Source organism: Stenella coeruleoalba (genome assembly GCF_951394435.1).
Source record: "Stenella coeruleoalba genome assembly, chromosome: 2".
NCBI lineage: Eukaryota > Metazoa > Chordata > Mammalia > Artiodactyla > Delphinidae > Stenella > Stenella coeruleoalba.
The window spans coordinates 1,277,160-1,295,550 of record NC_137147.1 but is presented as its reverse complement, the minus strand read 5'-3'; the positions used below and the strand labels follow the sequence as shown (position 1 = coordinate 1,295,550).

The 18,391-nt window shown below is 46.0% G+C and overlaps 1 protein-coding gene across 7 annotated transcripts in view; it reads left to right on the top strand.

Moving 5' to 3' along the window:
* TDRD9 (tudor domain containing 9) overlaps positions 1 to 18,391 on the top strand; it is a 114,700-nt gene that overhangs the window by 52,113 nt on the left and 44,196 nt on the right. For all 7 annotated transcript variants that reach the window (XR_013825334.1, XR_013825335.1, XR_013825336.1 and 4 more), the window contains exons 9-13: positions 10,127 to 10,191; positions 11,943 to 11,997; positions 12,148 to 12,232; positions 13,602 to 13,659; positions 16,795 to 16,899. Coding sequence is in view for 4 of the 7 variants with exons in the window: in XM_079908017.1 (XP_079764143.1) it covers positions 10,127 to 10,191; positions 11,943 to 11,997; positions 12,148 to 12,232; positions 13,602 to 13,659; positions 16,795 to 16,899 (368 nt within the window). In the remaining 3 variants the exon portion in view is untranslated. The remainder of the gene's footprint in view (positions 1 to 10,126; positions 10,192 to 11,942; positions 11,998 to 12,147; positions 12,233 to 13,601; positions 13,660 to 16,794; positions 16,900 to 18,391) is intronic.

Sequence of the window (18,391 nt, the reverse complement as noted above, 5' to 3'; positions counted from 1 at the left end):
TTAACATTCCCACCAGCAGTGTAGGAAGGTTTGCTTTTCTCCACACCCTTTCCAGCATTTGTTATTTGTAGACTTTTTGATGATGGCCATTCTAACCGGAATGAGGTGATACCTCATTGTAGTTTTGACTTGCATTTCTCTAATAATTAGCAATGTTGAGCGTTTTTTCCTGTGCCTATTGACCATCTGTATTTCTTCTGGAGATATGTCTCTTTAGGTCTTCTGCCCATTTTGTGATTGGGTTGTTTTTTTGGTATTGAGCTATATGAGCTATTTGTTCATTTTGGAAATTAATCCCTTGTCGGTTGCATTGTTTGCAAATATTTTCTCCCACTCTGTAGGTTGTCTTTTCATTTCATTTATGGTTTCCTTTGCTGTGCAAAAGCTTTTAAGTTTAATTAGGTCCCATTTGTTTATTTTTGTTTTTATTTCCATTACTCTAGGAGATGGATCCAAAAAGATATTGCTTCAGTTTATGTCAAAGAGTGTTCTGCCTATGTTTTCCTCTAGAAGTTTTATAATATCCAGTTTTACATTTAGGTCTTTAATCCATTTTGAGTTTATTTTTGTGCCTGGTGTTAGAGAATGTTCTAATTTCATTTTTTAATATGTAGCTGTCCAGTTTTCCCAGCTCCACTTATTGAAAAGACTGTCTTTTCTCCATTGTGTATTCTTACCTCCTTTGTCACAGATTACTAGACCACAGGTGTGTGGGTTTATTTCTGGGCTTTCCATCCTGTTCCATTGATGTATATTTCTGTTTTCGTGACAGCACCATACTGTTTTGATTACTGTGGCTTTGTAGTATAATCTTAAGCCAGGCAGCCTGATTCCTCCAGCTCCATTTTTCTTTGTCAAGATTGCTTTGGCCATTCGGGGTCATTTATGTTTCCATACAAATTAAAAAATTTTTTGTTCTGTGATCATATGATCATCTCAATAGACACAGAAAAAGCTTTTGATAATATTCAACATCCATTTATGATAAAAACTCTCCAGGAAGTGGGCATAGAGGGAACCTACCTCAACATAAGAAGGGCCATATGTGACAAACTCACAGCTAACATTATAGTCAATGGTGAAAAGCTGAAAGTATTTCTTCTAAGATCAGGAGCAAGACAAGGATACCCACTCTCACCAGTTTAATTCAACGTAGTTTGTCTTTTTTTTTTTCCGGTACGCGGGCCTCTCACTGTTGGGGCCTCTCCCGTTGCAGAGCACAGGCTCTGGATGCGCAGGCTCAGTGGCCATGGCTCACGGGCCCAGCCGCTTCGCGGCACATGGGATCCTCCCAGACCGGGGCACGAATCCGTGTCCCCTGCATCGGCAGGCAGACTCTTAACCACTGTGCCACCAGGGAAGCCCCTTCAACGTAGTTTTGGAAGTCCTAGTCACGTCAGTCAGAGAAGAAAAAGCAATAAAAGGCATCCAAACTGGAAAAGAAGTCATAAAACTGTACTGTTTGCAGATGACATCATATATGTTAACCTAAGAAAATATTCTTCGACTTCCACTTGCTACCTTTGTGGCAAACAAGGAACTTATTGTACTTGTCCCCATCTAAGCCCTCCATTCTCCTTCCTTTTTCTCCCCTCAGTTTAAAAATGGCTTTATTGAGATATAATTCACATACTGTACAGTTCACACATTTAAAGTGTACATTTCAGTAGTTTCTGGTATATTCACATATATGTGCAGCCATCACCATAGTCAATTTTAGAATATTTTCATCACCTCAGAAAGAAACCTTGAACCCTTTAATTGTTGCTCCTCGTCTTTCCCGTCACCCCTGCACCTAAGCAACCACTAATCAACTCTCTGTCTTTGTATATATTTCCCTATTCTTTTTTTTTTTGCGGTACGCGGGCCTCTCACTGTTGTGGCCCCTCCTGTTGTGGAGCACAGGCTCCAGATACGCAGGCTCAGCGGCCATGGCTCACAGGCCCAGCTGCTCTGCAGCATGTGGGATCTTCCCGGACCGGGGCACGAACCTGTGTCCCCTGCATCGGCAGGCAGACTCTCAACCACTGTGCCACCAGGGAAGCCCTGGTGTTAGGGAATGTTCTGATTTCATTCTTTTACATGTATCTGTCCAGTTTTCCCAGCACCATTTATTGAAGAGGCTGTCTTTTCTCCATTGTATATTCTTGGCTCCTTTATCAAAGATAAGGTGACCATATGTGTGTGGGTTTATCTCTGGACTTTCTATCCTGTTCCATTGATCTGTATTTCTGTTTTCCATACCAGTTCCATACTGTCTTGATTACTCTAGCTTTGTAGTATAGTCTGAAGTCCGGGAATCTGATTCCTCCAGCTCCATTTTTCTTTCTCAAGATTGCTTTGGCTCTTCGGCGTCTTTTGTGTTTCCATACAAATTGTGAAATTTTTGGTTCTAGTTCTGTGAAAAACACCATTGGTTGATTGATAGGGATTGCTGAATCTGTAGACTGCTTTGGGTAGTAGAGTCATTTTCACAGTGTTGACTCTTCCAATCCAAGAACATGGGATATCTCTCCATCTGTTTGTATTGTCTTTCATTTCTTTCATCAGTGTCTTATAGTTTTCTGCCTACAGGTCTTTTCTACCTTCCTCAGGTAGGTTTATTCCTAGGTATTTTACTCTTTCTGTTGCAGTGGTAAATGGGAGTGTTTCCTTAATTTCTCCTTCAGATTTTTCATCATTAGTGTATAGGAATGCAGGAGATTTCTGTGCCTTAATTTTGTATCCTACAAATTCATTGATGAGCTCTAGTAGTTTTCTGGTGGCATCTTTAGGATTCTCTATGTATAGTATCGTGTCTTCTGCAAACAGTGACAGTTTTACCTCTTCTTTTCCGATTTGGATTCCTTTTATTTCTTTTTTCTTCTGTGACTGCCGTGGCTAAAACTTCCAAAACTGTTCTGAAAAATAGTGGTGAGAGTGGGCCACCCTGTCTTGTTCTGATCTTAGAGGAAATGGTTTCAGTTTTTCACCACTGAGAATGATGTTGGCTGTGGGTTTGTCATGTATGGCCTTTATTATGTTGAGGTAAGTTCCCTGTATGCCTACTTTCTGGAGGGTTTTTATCATAAATGGATGTTGAATTATGTCAAAAGTTTTTCCTGCATCTATTGAGATGATCATATGGTTTTTCTCCTTCAATCTGTTAATATGGTTTATCTCATTGATTTGCGTATATTGAAGACTCCTTGCATTCCTGGGATAAACCCCACTTGATCATGGTGTATGATCCTTTTAATGTGCTGTTGGATTCTGTTTGCTAGTATTTTGTTGAGGATTTTTGCATCTATGTTCATCAGTGATATTGGGTTGTAGTTTTCTTTCTTTGTGACATCCTTGTCTGGTTTTGGTATCAGGGTGATGGTGGCCTCATAGAATGAGTTTGGGAGTGTTCCTCCCTCTGCTATATTTTGGAAGAGTTTGAGAAGGATGGGTGTTAGCTCTTCTCTAAATGTTTGATAGAATTCATCTGTGAAGCCATCTGGTCCTGGGCTTTTGTTTGTTGGAAAATTTTTAATCACAGTTTCAATTTCAGTGCTTGTGATTGGTCTGTTTATATTTTCTATTTCTTCCTGGTTCAGTCTCAGAAGTTTGTGCTTTTCTAAGAATTTGTCCATTTCTTCTAGGTTGTCCATTTTATTGGCATATAGGTGCTTGTAGTAATCTCTCATCATGATCCTTTGTATTTCTGCAGTGTCACTTGTCACTTCTCCTTTTTCATTTCTAATTCTATTGATTTGAGTCTTCTCTTTTTTTTTCTTGATGAGTCTGGCTAATGGTTTATCAATTTTGTTTATCTTCTCAAAGAACCAGCTTTTAGTTTTATTGATCTTTGCTATTGTTTCCTTCATTTCTTTTTCATTTATTTCTGATCTGATCTTTATGATTTCTTTCCTTCTGCTGACTTGGGGTTTTTTTTTGTTCTTGTTTGTCTAATTGCTTTAGGTGTAAGGTGAGGTTGTTTATTTGAGATGTTTCTTGTTTCTTGAGGTTGGATTGTATTGCTATAAACTTCCCTCTTAGAACTGCTCTTGCTGTGTACCATAGGTTTTGGGTTGTTGTGGTTTCATTGTCATTTGTTTCTAGGTAGTTTTTGATTTCCTCTTTGACTTCTTCAGTGATCTCTTGGTAATTTAGTAACGTATTGTTCAGCCTCCATGTGTTTGTATTTTTTATAGTTTTTTTTCCTGTAACTGATATCTAGTCTCATAGCATTGTGGTCAGAAAAGATATTTGATATGATTTCCATTTTCTTAAATTTACCAAGGCTTGATTTGTGACCCAAGATATGATCTATCCTGGAGAATGTTCGATGAGCACTTGAGAAGAAAGTGTATTCTGTTGTTTTGGGATGGAATGTCCTATAAATATCAATTAAGTCCATCTTGTCTAATGTGTCATTTAAAGCTTGTGTTTCCTTATTCATTTTCATTTTGTATGATCTGTCCATTGGTGAAAGAGGGGTGTTAAAGTCCCATACTGTTACGGTGTTATTGTTGATTTCCCCTTTTATGACTCTTAGCATTTGCCTTATGTATTGAGATGCTCCTATGTTGGGTGCATAAATATTTACAATTGTTATATCTTCTTCTTGGATTGATCCCTTGATCCTTATGTAGTATCCTTCTTTGTCTCTTGTAATAGTCTTTATTTTAAAGTCTATTTTGTCTGGGTCATCCCTGGTGGCGCAGTGGTTGAGAGTCTGCCTGCCAATGCAGGGGACATGGGTTCGTGCCCCGGTCTGGGAGGATCCCACATGCCGCGGAGTGGCTAGGTCCATGAGCCATGACCGCTGAGCCTGCGCGTCCGGAGCCTATGCTCCACAACGGGAGAGGCCACAACAGTGAGAGGCCCGCGTACCACAAAAATAAAAAAATAAAAATAAAGTCTATTTTGTCTGATATGAGAATTGCTACTCCAGCTTTCTTTTGATTTCCATTTGCATGGAATATCTTTTTCCATCCCCTCACTTGCAGTCTGTATGTGTCCCTAGGTCTGATGTGGGTCTCTTGTAGACAGCATATGTACAGGTCTTGTTTTTGTATCCATTCAGCCAGTCTGTGTCTTTTGGTTGGAGCATTTACTCCATTTACATTTAAGGTAATTATCGATATGTATGTTCCTATTACCATTTTCTTACTTGTTTTGGGTTTGTTGTTTTAGGTCTTTTCCTTCTCTTGTGTTTCCTGCCTAGAGAAGTTCCTTTAGCATTTGTTGGAAAGCTGGTTTGGTGGTGCTGAATTCTCTTAACTTTTGCTTGTCTGTAAAGGTTTTAATTTCTCCATCGAATGTGAATGAGATCCTTGCTGGGTAAAGTAATCTTGGTTGTAGGTTTTTCCCTTTCATCACTTTAAATATGTCCTGCCAGTCCCTTCTGGCTTGCAGAGTTTCTGCTGAAAGATCAGCTGTTAACCTTATGGGGATTCCCTTGTATGTTATTTGTTGCTTTTCCCTTGCTGCTTTTAATATTTTTTCTTTGTATTTAATTTTTGATAGTTTGATTAATATGTCTTGTGTTTCTCCTTGGATTTATCCTGTATGGGACTCTGTGCTTCCTGGACTTGATTGACTTTTCCCTTTCCTATGTTAGGGAAGTTTTCAACTATAATCTTTTCAGATATTTTCATAGACCCTTTCTTTTTGTCTTCTTCTTCTGGGACCCCTGTAATTCGAATGTTGTTGTGTTTAATGTTGTCCCACAGGTCTCAGACTGTCCTCAGTTCTTTTCCTTCTCTTTTCTTTATTCTGCTCTGCGGTAGTTATTTCCACTGTTTCATCTTCCAAGTCACTTACCCATTCTTCTGCCTCAGTTATTCTGCTATTGATTCTTTCTAGAGAATTTTTAATTTCACTGATTTTGTTGTTCATCATTGTTTGCTCTTTAGTTCTTCTGTGTCCTTGCTAAACGTTTCTTGTATTTTCTCCATCCTGTTTTCAAGATTTTGGATCATCTTTACTGTCATTACTCTGAATTCTTTTTCAGGTAGACTGCCTATTTCCTCTTCATTTGTTTGGTCAGGTGGGTTTTTACCTTGCTCCTTCATCTGCTGAATATTTTTCTGTCTTCCCATTTTGTTTAACTTGCTGTGCTTGGGGTCTTCTTTTTTCAGGCTGCAGGTTCGTAGTTCCCATTGTTTTTGGTGACTGCCCCCAGTAGGTGAGGTTGGTTCAGTAGGTTGTGTAGCCTTCCTGGTGGAGGGGACTAGCGCCTATGTTCTGGTGGATGAGACTGGATCTTGTCTTCCTCGTGGGCAGCGCTGCATCCGGTGGTGTTTTGTGGGGGGGTCTGTGAACTTAGTATGACTTCAGGCAGCCTCTCTGCTAATGGGTGGGGTTGTGTTCCTGTCTTGCTAGTTGACTGGCATGGGGCATCCAGCACTGGAGCTTGCTGGCTGTTGGGTGGAGCTGGGTCTTAGCGTTGAGATGGAGATCTCCGGGAGAGCCCTCGCCAATTGATATTACCTGGGGCTGGGAGGTGTCTGGTGGTCCAGTGTCCTGAACTCGGCTCTTCCACCTCAGAGGCTCAGGCCTGACATCAGGCCAGAGTACCAAGACCCTGTCAGCCACATGGCTCAGATGAAAAGGGAGAGAAAAGGAAAGAAAAAAAAGTTTAAAAATTATTAAAATAATAAAAAAAAAAAGAAAAAAAGAGAGCAACCAAACCAGTAAACAAACCCACCAGTGATAACAAGTGCTGAAAACTAAACTAAGATCAACACAAAAATCAGAAACAAATCAGTCGCAGAGAGCAAACCCCAAGTCTGCAGTTTCTCCCAAATCCACTGCCTCATTTTTGGGACGATTCATTGTCTATTCAGGTATTCCATAGATGCAGGTACAACAAGTTGATTGTGGGGATTTAATCCACTGCTCCTGAGGCTGCTGGGAGAGATTTCCCTTTCTCTTCTTAGTTCGAACAGCTCCTGGGGTTCAGCTTTGGTTTCGGCCCCTCCTCTGCATGTAGGTTGCCCTCAGGCATCTGTCCCCGCCCAGACAGGAGGGGGTTAAAGCAGCGGCTGATTAGGGGACTATTGCTCACTCAGGCCGGGGGGAGGGAGGGGTAAGGTGGTCATAATTGTGATGCGGGGCGAGCCTGCAGCGGCAGAGGCTGCTGTGATGTGGCAACAGCTTGGGGGCGCCGTGTGTTCTGCCGGGGAAGTTGTCCCTGGGTCACGGCACCCTGGCAGTGGCAGGCTGCACAGGCTCCCGGGGCAGGGGGTTGGGGGGTGGATAGTGACCTGCGCTTTTCACACTGGTTTTTGGTGGCAGCAGCAGCAGCGTTAGCGTTTCATGCCTGTTTCTGGGGTCCAAGCTGATAGCCGCGGCTCATGCCCATCTCTGGAGCTTGCTTAGGCGGTGCTCTGCCTTCTGTGGGTAGACAGGGAAGGAATCCCCTCTCTTGCGCACCCCGAAACAGTGGTCTCTTGCCTCTTAGGCAGGTCCAGACTTTTTCGCAGACTCCCTCCTGGCTAGCTGTGATACACTAGCCCTCTCAGGCTGTGTTCACGCAGCCAACCCCAGTCCTCTCCCTGGGATCTGACCTCCGAAGCTCGAGCCTCATCTCCCAGCCCCCATCTGCCCCTGGGCGGGTGAGCAGACAAGCCTCTTGGGCTGCTGAGTGCTGGTCGGCATGGATCCTCTGTGCAGGGAGATCTCCGCTTTGCCCTCTGCACCCTGTTGCTGCGCTCTTCTCCGTGGCTCCGAAGCTTCCCCCCGCCACTCCCCGTCTCCGCCAGTGAGGCGTCTTCCTAGCGTGTGGAAACTTTTCCTCCTTCACAGCTCCCTCCTAGAGGTGCAGGTCCTGTCCCTATTGTTTCTTCTGTCTCTGTTTTTTCTTTTTTCTTTTGCCCTACCCAGGTACATGGGGATTTTCTTGCGTTTTGGGAAGTCTGAGGTCTTCTGCCAGGGTTCAGTAGGTATTCTGTAAGAGGTGTTCCACATGTAGATGTATTTTTGATGTGGAAGGAAGGTGATCTGCATGTCTTACTCCTCTGCCATCTTGAAGGTCCCCAACAATTGATTTTTGTTTATTGATCTTATATTCTGCAACTTCATTGAACTCATTTATTAGTTCTAGGAGGATTCCTTAGGGTTTCTGTATATAAGATCATGTCTACTGAATAAAGATAGTTTTATTTCTTCTTTTCCAATCTGGATGCCTTGTATTTCTTTTTCTTGCCTAACTGCCCTGGCTAGAACCTCCAGTACATTGTTGAAAAGAAGTGTCAAGTGTGGATGCCCTTGTCTTGTTACTGATCATAGGGGGAAAACATCCATCTTTCTCTGTTAGGTTATCATGTTTGCTGAGGGCTTTTTGTAGATGACCTTCATCAGGTTGAGAAAGTTCACTTCTATTTCTAGTTTGAGTGTTCTTTTTTTAAAATTAATTAATTACTTTATTTATTTTTGGCTGCGTTGGGTCTTTGTTACTGTGCATGGGCTCTCTCTAGTTGCAGCGAGTGGGGGCTGTTCTTCGTTGCAGTGCGCGGGCTTCTCATTGTGGTAGCTTTTCTTGTTGTGGAGCGTGGGCTCTGGGTGCACAGGCTTCAGTAGTTGTGGCTCGTGGGCTCTAGAGTGCAGGCTCAGTAGTTGTGGCACACGGGCTTAGTTCCTCCGCAGCATCTGGGGTCTTCCTGGACCAGGGCTCAAACCCATGTCCCCTGCATTGGCAGGCGGATTCTTAACCACTGTGCCACCAGGGAAGTCCTGCTGAGTGTTTTTTAAATGAAAGCGTGTTAGATTTTGTTAGATGATTTTTGTCTATTGAGATAATCATGTGATTTTAGTCTTTGTTGATTTTTTAGATGTTAAATCAACTTTGCATCCCTCGGATAAATCCCCCTTGGTCATGGTGTATACTTTTTATATGTTGCTGGATTTGGTTTACTTAGTATTTTGTTGAGGATTTTTACATTCATACTCTTAAGGTATTGGTCTGTAGTTTTCTTATGTCTGTCTGGTTTTGGTATCAGGGTAATACTGGCCTCATAAAATGAGTTGGGAAATGTTCTGTTTTTTCGGAAGAGTTTGTGAAGAATTGGTATTACTTCTTTGAATGTTTTTTGGAATTCAGCTGTGAAGCCATTGGGGTCTGGGCTTTCTTTATGGGTAGTTTTAAAATTACTAATTCAATCTTGTTGTTTGTTATAGATCTATTCAGATTGTCTGTTTTTTCTTGGGTCAGTTTCAGTAGTTTGTGTCTTTTTAGGACTAGTAGTAATGTCTTCTCTTTCATTTCTCATTGTAGTATATGGACTCACTTTTTTGCTTTTGGTCAAACTAGGTAGATTTGTCAATTTGTTGATCTTTTCAAAGAGCTAGGTTTTTGTTTTTCTGTTGTTTTTCTTTTTCTATTTCATGGATTTCCACTCTAATCTTTATTTTTTTCTTGGAACAGTCAAGAAACAACAATCCCTGCTGTGCCTGGGAACAGTAACCGCAAAGACAGAGGAGGGGGTGAGGGGGTAAACCAGTAACTGCAGCTCCGTGGCTCTTTGACCTGTTTGTTCTTGTCACGGTCTTACTGCCGAACTGAAGGGGCTGATTTCCTTGTTTCTTGTCTGTCTCTCTAGCTAGAATGTAAGCTCCAAAGAGTGGGGAGCTTGTCTGTCTTTCTGCTGTGCCTGCCTGCATGGAGGGGGGCCTGGCACAGGGGAGGGGCTCAGGGGTTTGTGGAGGAATGAAAGTTCTGACTTCGCACAACTTAAATATGTTGCTAGCAGCAGGGAGGCGAGAGGACAGTTTGAGATCTTGGTCTATAAACATGCTTTCTAATACTAGTTTGGATTCCTTAGAGTTGAAGTTTTGTTTGTAGTAGTTTTTCTAAATGTTTTGTATTTTGAGGTTCTGGATTGCAGTAACTGAATTTCAGAGAAGACTTTTTCGGATAGTGAGTTTTTATGGGAGAAAGTAGTCAAGAGGCTTGGGGTCCCTTGGGTGATCCTGGGGCTTTGGACAGTGTCTCACGTCCTGGGGCCTCTGTGTGTTCTTATGTAGAAGAAGGAAAATTATACTCGATGACCTAGATGTAAGAACCTTTCAGGGTCAGAAGCCATAATATGAGGATTCTGGAAAAACAGTGGCTACTTAGCCTTGATTAATACTTGTGCACTTCACATTTTAACAGGACCAAGGCCTGGTCGGGCACGCCATCTGTGTCAGAGCGGAGCAGTGTGTTGGTGTTTTTGCCAGGTGGGTGTCGTTCTTCCTGATCTAGAATCTGCGCTGGATGGAGACTAGTTTGTGTCGCGCACATATTGTGAAAAATGGTATTTGTAGTCGGGTTTATTCTTTGTAGACTCTGGGAATGTGAATAAATGTGATTTTCGGTTTGACTTCTTACTATAACCTTTGTGTTGCTAAAAACGTTCATAATGAACAGTTTAACTTTTTGAGGGCAGTCTGACCCCCTTCAGAAAAAATTGGCTATGTTAATTTTGCTATTTCATACATATGGTTATAAATGCGAAGTAATTGTCATCGATCTGTATTTAAAGCTTATTTAATAACAATATCATTATTGTAATACCATGAAAATCATCAGGGTAGCCCTTGAGTTCCTTTTTCTTCAGTATTTGACAAAATAATCTCTTAAGATACTTAAAGATTAATTTTTGTTAAATTGTACTTTTTCAAAATGATGATTTTGATTTTTTAATCAAGTGGTATAGCTTTACGAAACCTTATGACAATAATTCATGTATTCTTTGCTGTTGGAAGGTAATATGTAGAACATATGAGTATCTGTGCTAATTGTGGTGGAGAACAAAAAGCATGAATAAAGTAACCTTTTACTTTGGAATGCAGCATGGGAGTTTAGAACTTTGGTCATGCTTTGCTTAGGTTGGTACGGATTAGTGTTATATCCAGAAAACAAGCATTAGCTGACAGTGGTATGGAGTTGCATTTGTCCCAATAGATAGTTGTCAGTGATTGCTGTGTGCATAATATTGTATCAAGGAAGAAATGACCAAAGCAGAGTCAGGGCAGCACTATCTTAACAGCTGATGTGAAATAAATGCTGTCTAACTGCTAAACATTGCCTGAATAAAATATGTATAAATGATATTTTACAGTTTTTGTTGTTTTTCTTTTATGTGTTTATGTGAGTTCATTTGACAGTACATTTATTTCATTAATTGATCTTTGGGGAATGGTTCTGTGTTAGTTTTTTTTGGGCTACTGTAACAAAGTGCTATAAACCAGAAGGCTTAGAACAAGAGAAGTTTATTCTTTCACTCTGCTGGAGACTAGAAGTTCAAAATCAAGGTGTCAGCAGGGCCCTGCTCCCTCTGAGGCTCTGGGTAGAATCCTTCCTTGACTCTTCCCAGCTTCCCTCGGCCGTCAGTCTTTGGCCCTCCTTGGCTTGTGCCTGCGATACTTCTATCTCTGCCTTGATCGTCACGTGGCGTTTTCTGTGCGGGTGTCTTCTTATGAGGACACCAGTCCTATTGGAATAAAGGCCTATTTTTCTCCACTGTGACCTCATCTTAACTAATTATATCTGCAATCATGCTTTATTTACAAATATGAACCTTATGAAAAAAATTTAAAACATCTCTGTGACGAAGACTTTTTAAATATTATTTTTTGGTTGTAAAATTTTGCATAATCAAAGTAGGACATTTGGAAAACCAGTGGGGGGAAGAGAGGAATGTAAAATTACTCATCTCCTATGGCCAGCACTCACAGGCAGTCATTGCTGTGGAAAGGAAAACATAGAAAGAATATGGTTTTCCTCATATTTTTGAGTTAGTGGTAGTCAGTGTCATTATGCATTTTTCACTTGTAATTCTGATATATTTAGGTGAAGAGGATAAAAAAAGTCAGATAAAATGAATTGGTAGAGCCGTATTTATAAAAGATGTCATCTTAATTTAAAGGTTGTTTTCTAGAAATAAATATAAATCTTTTTTTCCCCCTCCACTTTTTTTCTTCCCTAGGTCTGGGTGAAATAAACTATATGCATGAACTTCTCACAAACATGGTTCATAAAAGGTGTGTTTAAAATGATACTGTTGTATTTTTACTTGTAAAGCATTGTATTGTTTCTAGCTTAAATAATTTTAATGATCTCAATGAGTAGTTATTCATTTTCGTGTATATCTTGTCTTTATGGATATTTTATTTCATTTACTTCTTTCTTAGGTTACAGGTCTATCCACTCCATTCAAGTGTGACTTTGGAAGAACAGAATAACGTGTTTTTAAGTCCAGTGCCTGGGTACAGAAAGGTAGGACAGCTGGGAGAGCAGTTCTGAGCACTTAGGTACATTTTCCTTAGAGACTCTGCTAATGAGAAGTGCTGACATTCCAGCTGTTTGTCCGATATGTTCTGTAGCTGGTGGTTAGTCACCTAAACAAGCACTTGCCTGATGAGCCAAGTATGTTATTTCATTTTGTCTGTATTTTATAAGTCAGTTTGCTAAGGTTTTTTATTTCCTCTGCCTCAGGACCTTGTTTCTAGTGGATTTCAGCGCCTCTTACCCCCAGCAGTTCTCTAACTGTGGGACTGTTCTCTTGTCCCTGGCACTGCGCTGGAGGTTTTGGTTAGAACCCACATTCTTAGTCCTGGTTTAAGAGTATTTCTTTAATTTTCTTTTTTATGTGTGAATGATAGGATTGTCTTATCACAACCCTTCTAGTGCTGCTTGAGATCATCAGGGACTCCAGACATGCAGCCCAGCCCCCTTGATTCCAGTGAGAAGGTTCTGCATCTCTAGGGGCAGCCTAGACCTTGCATGGCAACTCAGGGCTCTTATGTACTGCAGACCTTCCTGGGAACTTTAGCCTGGTTGTGCTCTGTGCCCCTGGGTAATTCCAAGACCCCCTGAAGCTATCGTATCTGAGGTCAGGGAGAGCAGTCTTTGCCCTGTTTCTTGCCTGCTGCTTTTATGAACCTTCTGTGTTGCATGGGCCTGGTTTCCTGTACATCAGCGGCTTCCACTGGACCCCTGGAATGATTCCACCAGGAAAAGGCTGTACCTTAACATTGAGGTGTAGGGGTTAAGAGTATGCGTGGGGAGTTGGACAGGTGACATGGGTCTCTGTCCCCTGTAGGTGTGTGCCTCTGAGCACATCGCTTCTCAGACTTAATTTTACTGTTGGAAAGTAGAGTCGATAACATTTACCTTGCAGAGCTGTTAGGAAGGTTAATTATAATAATATATGTCCGTACTTAAATTGTGGTAGTGCTGCAGTGCCTGACACGAAGTAGGTGTCCAGTGATTGGATGCTGGTGCTACAGGTAATAGCTAATATTTATGAGCACTTGGCTCACGCCTGGAGCAGTTCTAAGCATTTCACGTTTATTAACTCAAGTAATAGGGAAGATATTATTATCTCCATTTTATAGATGAGAAAACTGAGGTTAAGTAGTCCAGGGTCCAACGCTGGGGTAGAGCAGAGCTGGGATTCAGAGCAGGTTTGGCTGCTGAGCCCGCACTGCACTGACTCCTCCTCGTGCCCCGCCCCCAGGACCCTTGACTAACTGTGACTTCTGTATAAAATAGAAAAAATGGCTAATTTCAAAATTGGAGCCCAGTGCCTAATGATTTCCTGTATATAGTGAGCATGTCAGATTCTTTTTTTGATGTTTGATAGGTCATTCTGTCTACCAACATTGCGGAGAGTTCTGTCACGGTTCCAGACGTCAAATATGGTGAGATCCTGCTGTTCTCCTCACAAAGTAAACCATAGTATTTGTAGCCTGTGTGTCCCTCAGGAGTTGTTCTTCCCCGTCTCTTCCCCTGTTCTGGAGGAGAGAATGTAGGAAAGTGGGTTCCGAAGTTCCTCCTATACTTCTCTCTCCCCCGCCCTCCTCTGAGCTCACGTGTCCGTTCAGCCGGGCAGCCTCTGCGGCTCAGCTACTAACACACACAGGAAGCGATCGGGGGCGTCCCCGGGGCACCGTGGGCAGTAGGAGAGCTTTGGGGCTGCCCCTGCTGGACATAGTGACTGGAGGGAGGGGCCCGAGCCTGCCCCGTTGCTGCAGGTCGTTGAGAAAGACACCACGTCACCTCGGGGTGAGGCCACTCATAGTCTGGTCTCCCACGTGTGTGTCCTTGATGACGCTGTGAGGTTGCGTTAATTCATGTTCGGGAGCCTGACGCTTGCCGGGCGCTGTTGGTGGTGGTGGGCAGGCGTACGGGGCGAGTGAGGCGTGTTGTCTTCTGGTGGGAGAGCCAGGCAGTTAGCAGGGGGAGAAATAGGTGCAATTTCAGGTCGATGTAGATGTTATGTAGGGAAATAAATCAAAAAAAGGGGTTACAGTTAATTGGGTAAATGACCTTTTAGATGGGGCGATGTGGGAACACCTCTGTGAGGACGTGATAGCTGAGGAAGGCGTGACTTGGGTGAGGAGTGAGAGTGGAAAGAGGTGGGACAGCGTGGGGAGCAGCTGCGAGGAGCAGCAAGGTGGCCAGTGTGGCTGGGGCAGGTCAGCCGGCGCCACGGCAGCCCTCCGTCTGGGCCAGCGGCCGTCCAGGTGCTGCGGGGACAGTGCACAAACAGGCGAGGCTCCGTTCTCCTGACACGTGGGGGGCGGGTGTTGACACGCAGGCGATCAGTTAGACAAACAGCGACGTGCCGCCAGGTAGACTGCCGCATGTCCAGAGGAAGAGGTGGAGGAGCGGGGCAGGGGTCAGGGAGGGGCAGCCGGAGCCGCGGGGGCAGCGGCCAGTGGGGGCATCTGCGGGAAGGGCATTTCTGTAGAAGGGACGGGAGGTGCCAAGTCCCTGAAGGAGCGCGGGACAGCCGGGAGGCCGGGCGAGCTGGACGGGGCGAGGTCAGGGGAGTCACGGGCACCAGGGCACCAGGCGTGGAGGCCGCCAGGGCATCGGAGACTCCAGCTTTTCCCGAGGGAGCCGGGGACGTCAGCGACATGTGAGGGAGGAACGAGGGCACGTCAGGTCCGCTCGACAGCCTGTGGGGGACATGGTGGGGGAGACGGAGATGAGGCCGAGGAGAGGGCCGGTGGGTGTCGGGTGCCTTAGGAGGGGAGCCCGGGGGGCAGAGGCGGAGGCGGCCGTTCCTGGGCGGAGCCTGCGGGGATTTGACTTGCTGAGGGGTCGGGTGCAGCGGTTTCACGGCTCGTGGTGACTCCCCGCCGTGCGCCCCACCCCCGGGAGTCAGCGGAGACTGGCCCGGGCTGTTGAGACGCCGGCGGATGTCCCGGTGGCGGCCTTGAGGAGCTTAGGGCCAGGGCTCCGCGCCGCCCAGGGAGCACGAGCGGGCGGTTCAAGGCGGGGAGCCTGTGGAGGCGCGGCCGGCTTGGAGGGGTCACGGAGGGTCGGCGCCGAGGCACTGGGGGTCGTGAAGCCAGACGGCGCTCCTGAGGTGGTTTCTGTGACGGGCGGGCGGAGAGCCGGGGCAGCGGCCGGAGCGCTGGCGGGCCGGGAGAACGTGTGTGCCAGGCGGCGCGGGGCCCGGAGGCGCAGAGGGCGCGTGGGAGCCGGCCGTGGGGGCGCGGCGAGGCACCTGGTGGGCGGCTTGGCTCCCATCCTGGGGAGGAGGCCGATGTGGGCGGAGGGGTGCTGCCGAGGGGGCGCAGGGTCCTCTGATGGCCTCTGCGTTCCCCGTGAGCCAGAGGCCAGGCCTCAGCTGAAAGCGAGCAGGACAGGAAGTGCCGGAGGTGTGAGGAGGTTGGATGGACGGGGCAGCCTGAGTCCCGAGGGCCGCTGGCGACCGCGAGCTTAAAGGGCGCCGTCAGCCTACAGCCCGCTTTTTCTCTTCTTCCCTCTCCCGCCACTTGGGCTGCGCGGTGTAGGTGGAGAGCTGTGATCAGCAGGCCTGGGGTCGAGTCAGCTGAGCAGAGCAGGGTGACAGGAGGCCAGGGGTCAAGGCAGATGTGTGGAGCGGTCACAGTGGGGGCTGGGAGCCCGTGGCTTGGTCAGGAGGGAAGGAAGGTCATTAGGCGGAGGGGTGGGGACAGTTAGCAGCAGCCCTGACGTGCACAGATGGCAGGTCTGTTTGTAGGGATTAAGGGTAGGGTTACAGGACGGGGAGTGGGGGGGGGGGTGGGAGGGGAGGAAAGCGGTCTGGTGCCAGGGAAAGATGCTTGCGATTGAGATTGAGTGGGGGTCAGGTAGGGCGGTGGGAAAGAGATGCTGAGACAGGTGGGAGATGGGGTCTCGAAACCGAGGGCCTCGGCGCTGCCAGCACCGTTTTTATGGGAATGGAGATCCCCAAACGCTATGGCGGGAGGAGTGTTCAAGAGCCCTGGCGAGCCAGCAAGGAGGGCTGGTGGTGCCGGCGCAGTCAGTGAGCAGGAGGTTGCTGAAGAGGGAAGCGGCGCTGAGGAGCAGGCCGAGGCCGGGGCGGGCGGGGACAGGAGCCAGCACCGCCCCACCAGCTGCCTGCTCTCCTCCCAGGGGCTGGGAGCGGGACACTGCAGCACAGAGATGCTGAGACCGGCTGTCCCCCCCCCCCCCCCCCCCCCCGCCAGCACGCACACGGGATTGGGACCTGGCAGTCCCCCACTTCACCTGTGCTTCTGCGCAGCCCTGTGAGGCCGGCCTGTCGCTGCAGCCCGCGTAGGCTCGTATTATGACGTGTGGGCTCTTACAGGGCATATGTTCTTTCTGCCCAGACTCCCAGGACTTAAGAAGAAAGAATGGGACCCCGGCCTCCCCATCCTGGGCAGTCAGGAATGGCCGGTGCATTTCCAGAGGCTTCTGTGTGTACACTAATTCTAAAGGCTGTGTGTTTCATAAATTGTCTTATCGCTATGCACTGTGATTGTTACACAATTATTTTTTGCTAGCCTGGTGTTTACATTCTCTTTTTTAAATGACAGTTATAGATTTCTGTTTGACTAGAACTCTGGTTTGTGATGAAGATACGAATTACCAGAGCCTGCGATTGAGCTGGGCCTCTAAAACCAGTTGTGATCAGAGAAAAGGTAAGGCATTTGTGTTCCTGCACAATAATAGGAGTTGGTGGCGCATTCGGGTGTCTTCTTGAATTTTTTGCTTTTTGTACCTTTAGTCTTATTCAGAGATTTCCTTTATTGGAACTGGTTTTAAGTTCTAAGCAACAGCATTTCATACTGTCAGGCTCTCTGTTCAAATCCACGATCCTCCTCGTGTCCACTGAAGTAGGTAAGAGCCTTTGCACATACTGGATGAGAGTCCTGTCATCTTTCACAGTGACTAGTTACGGAAGCCGTGCGGGTCACTTGTTAATTGCTGCTAGTCCTTCCTCTGACTTCTCTCCAAGTTTTCATCCTTCTGGGATGATTTTTTCCTGAGCTGAGCTGGCTCCACGGAGGGGTCAGCCTTTTCTGCGAGTGCACATGATGTATTGCTGGGGAGACGAGGGTGTGGAGTCGTTTGTCGGGGCCAGGATGTCGGGGGGTGGGGGGTGGGGGCTTTGGCCACAGTGGCCGTGCAGTTGCCTGCAGGGAGTGGCCCCAGGGCACAGCCTTCTCGCCATGGACTGAGACGTAGCTTGTGCTTTATGAGAGAGCCTTCAGGGAGGACAGCTGAAGGACTGCTCCAAGAATACCTGTTGGGTTGGGTCATAAAGCTACCACATCAAAAAACAGAATAGAGGCCCATTTACTGAATGCTCGCCACAGGCCAGGCACGAGTGTAAGTGTTTTCCGTGTACTTACACATTTACCCCTCATTCCCCCAGTGAGGTAGCGCGCTGTTAACACCCCGACTTCTCAGTGATGCAGCCGACACACAGAAGGAGTAGCCTGCTCGGGTTACCCTGGGAAGTGCTGGGACCGAGACTAGGACCCAGACGTATGGCTACAGCCCGCAACTTTAACCATGTTGTCGTGTTACCTCTCTTGAAATGGCTTGCCTGGAGAGGGATTAAGAGAGAATGATTAAGGGACTTCCCTGGTGGCGCAGTGGTTAAGAATCTGCCTGCCAGTGCAAGGGACATGGGTTTGAGCCCTGATCCCACAGGCCGCGGAGCAACTAAACTCATGCGCCACAACTACTGAGCCTGTGCTCTAGAGCCCGTGATCCGCAACTACTGAGCCTACGTGCCACAACTACTGAAGCCCGCACGCCTAGAGCCCGTGCTTCGCAACAAGAGAAGACACCGCAATGAGAAGCCCACGCACCGCAATGAAGAGTAGCCCCCGCTCGCCGCAACTAAAGCCCACGTGCAGCAATGAAGACCCAACACAGCCCCCAAAATTAATTAATTAATTAATTTTAAAAAAAGAGAATGATTAAGGAGTCACTGAAATACGGTCATAGAGAGCTTCTCATCACCTTGGGAAAAGCTTATGTATTGTTATAATCATCTCAACCCCCACCCCCGCCAAAAAAACCCAGAACATAAAACTATGCTTAGAAGAAGTGATTAGAAATATTGTTGGCCAAAAAGTTCGTTTGGTTTTTGCCGTAAGGTGTAATGGAAAAAAGCCAACC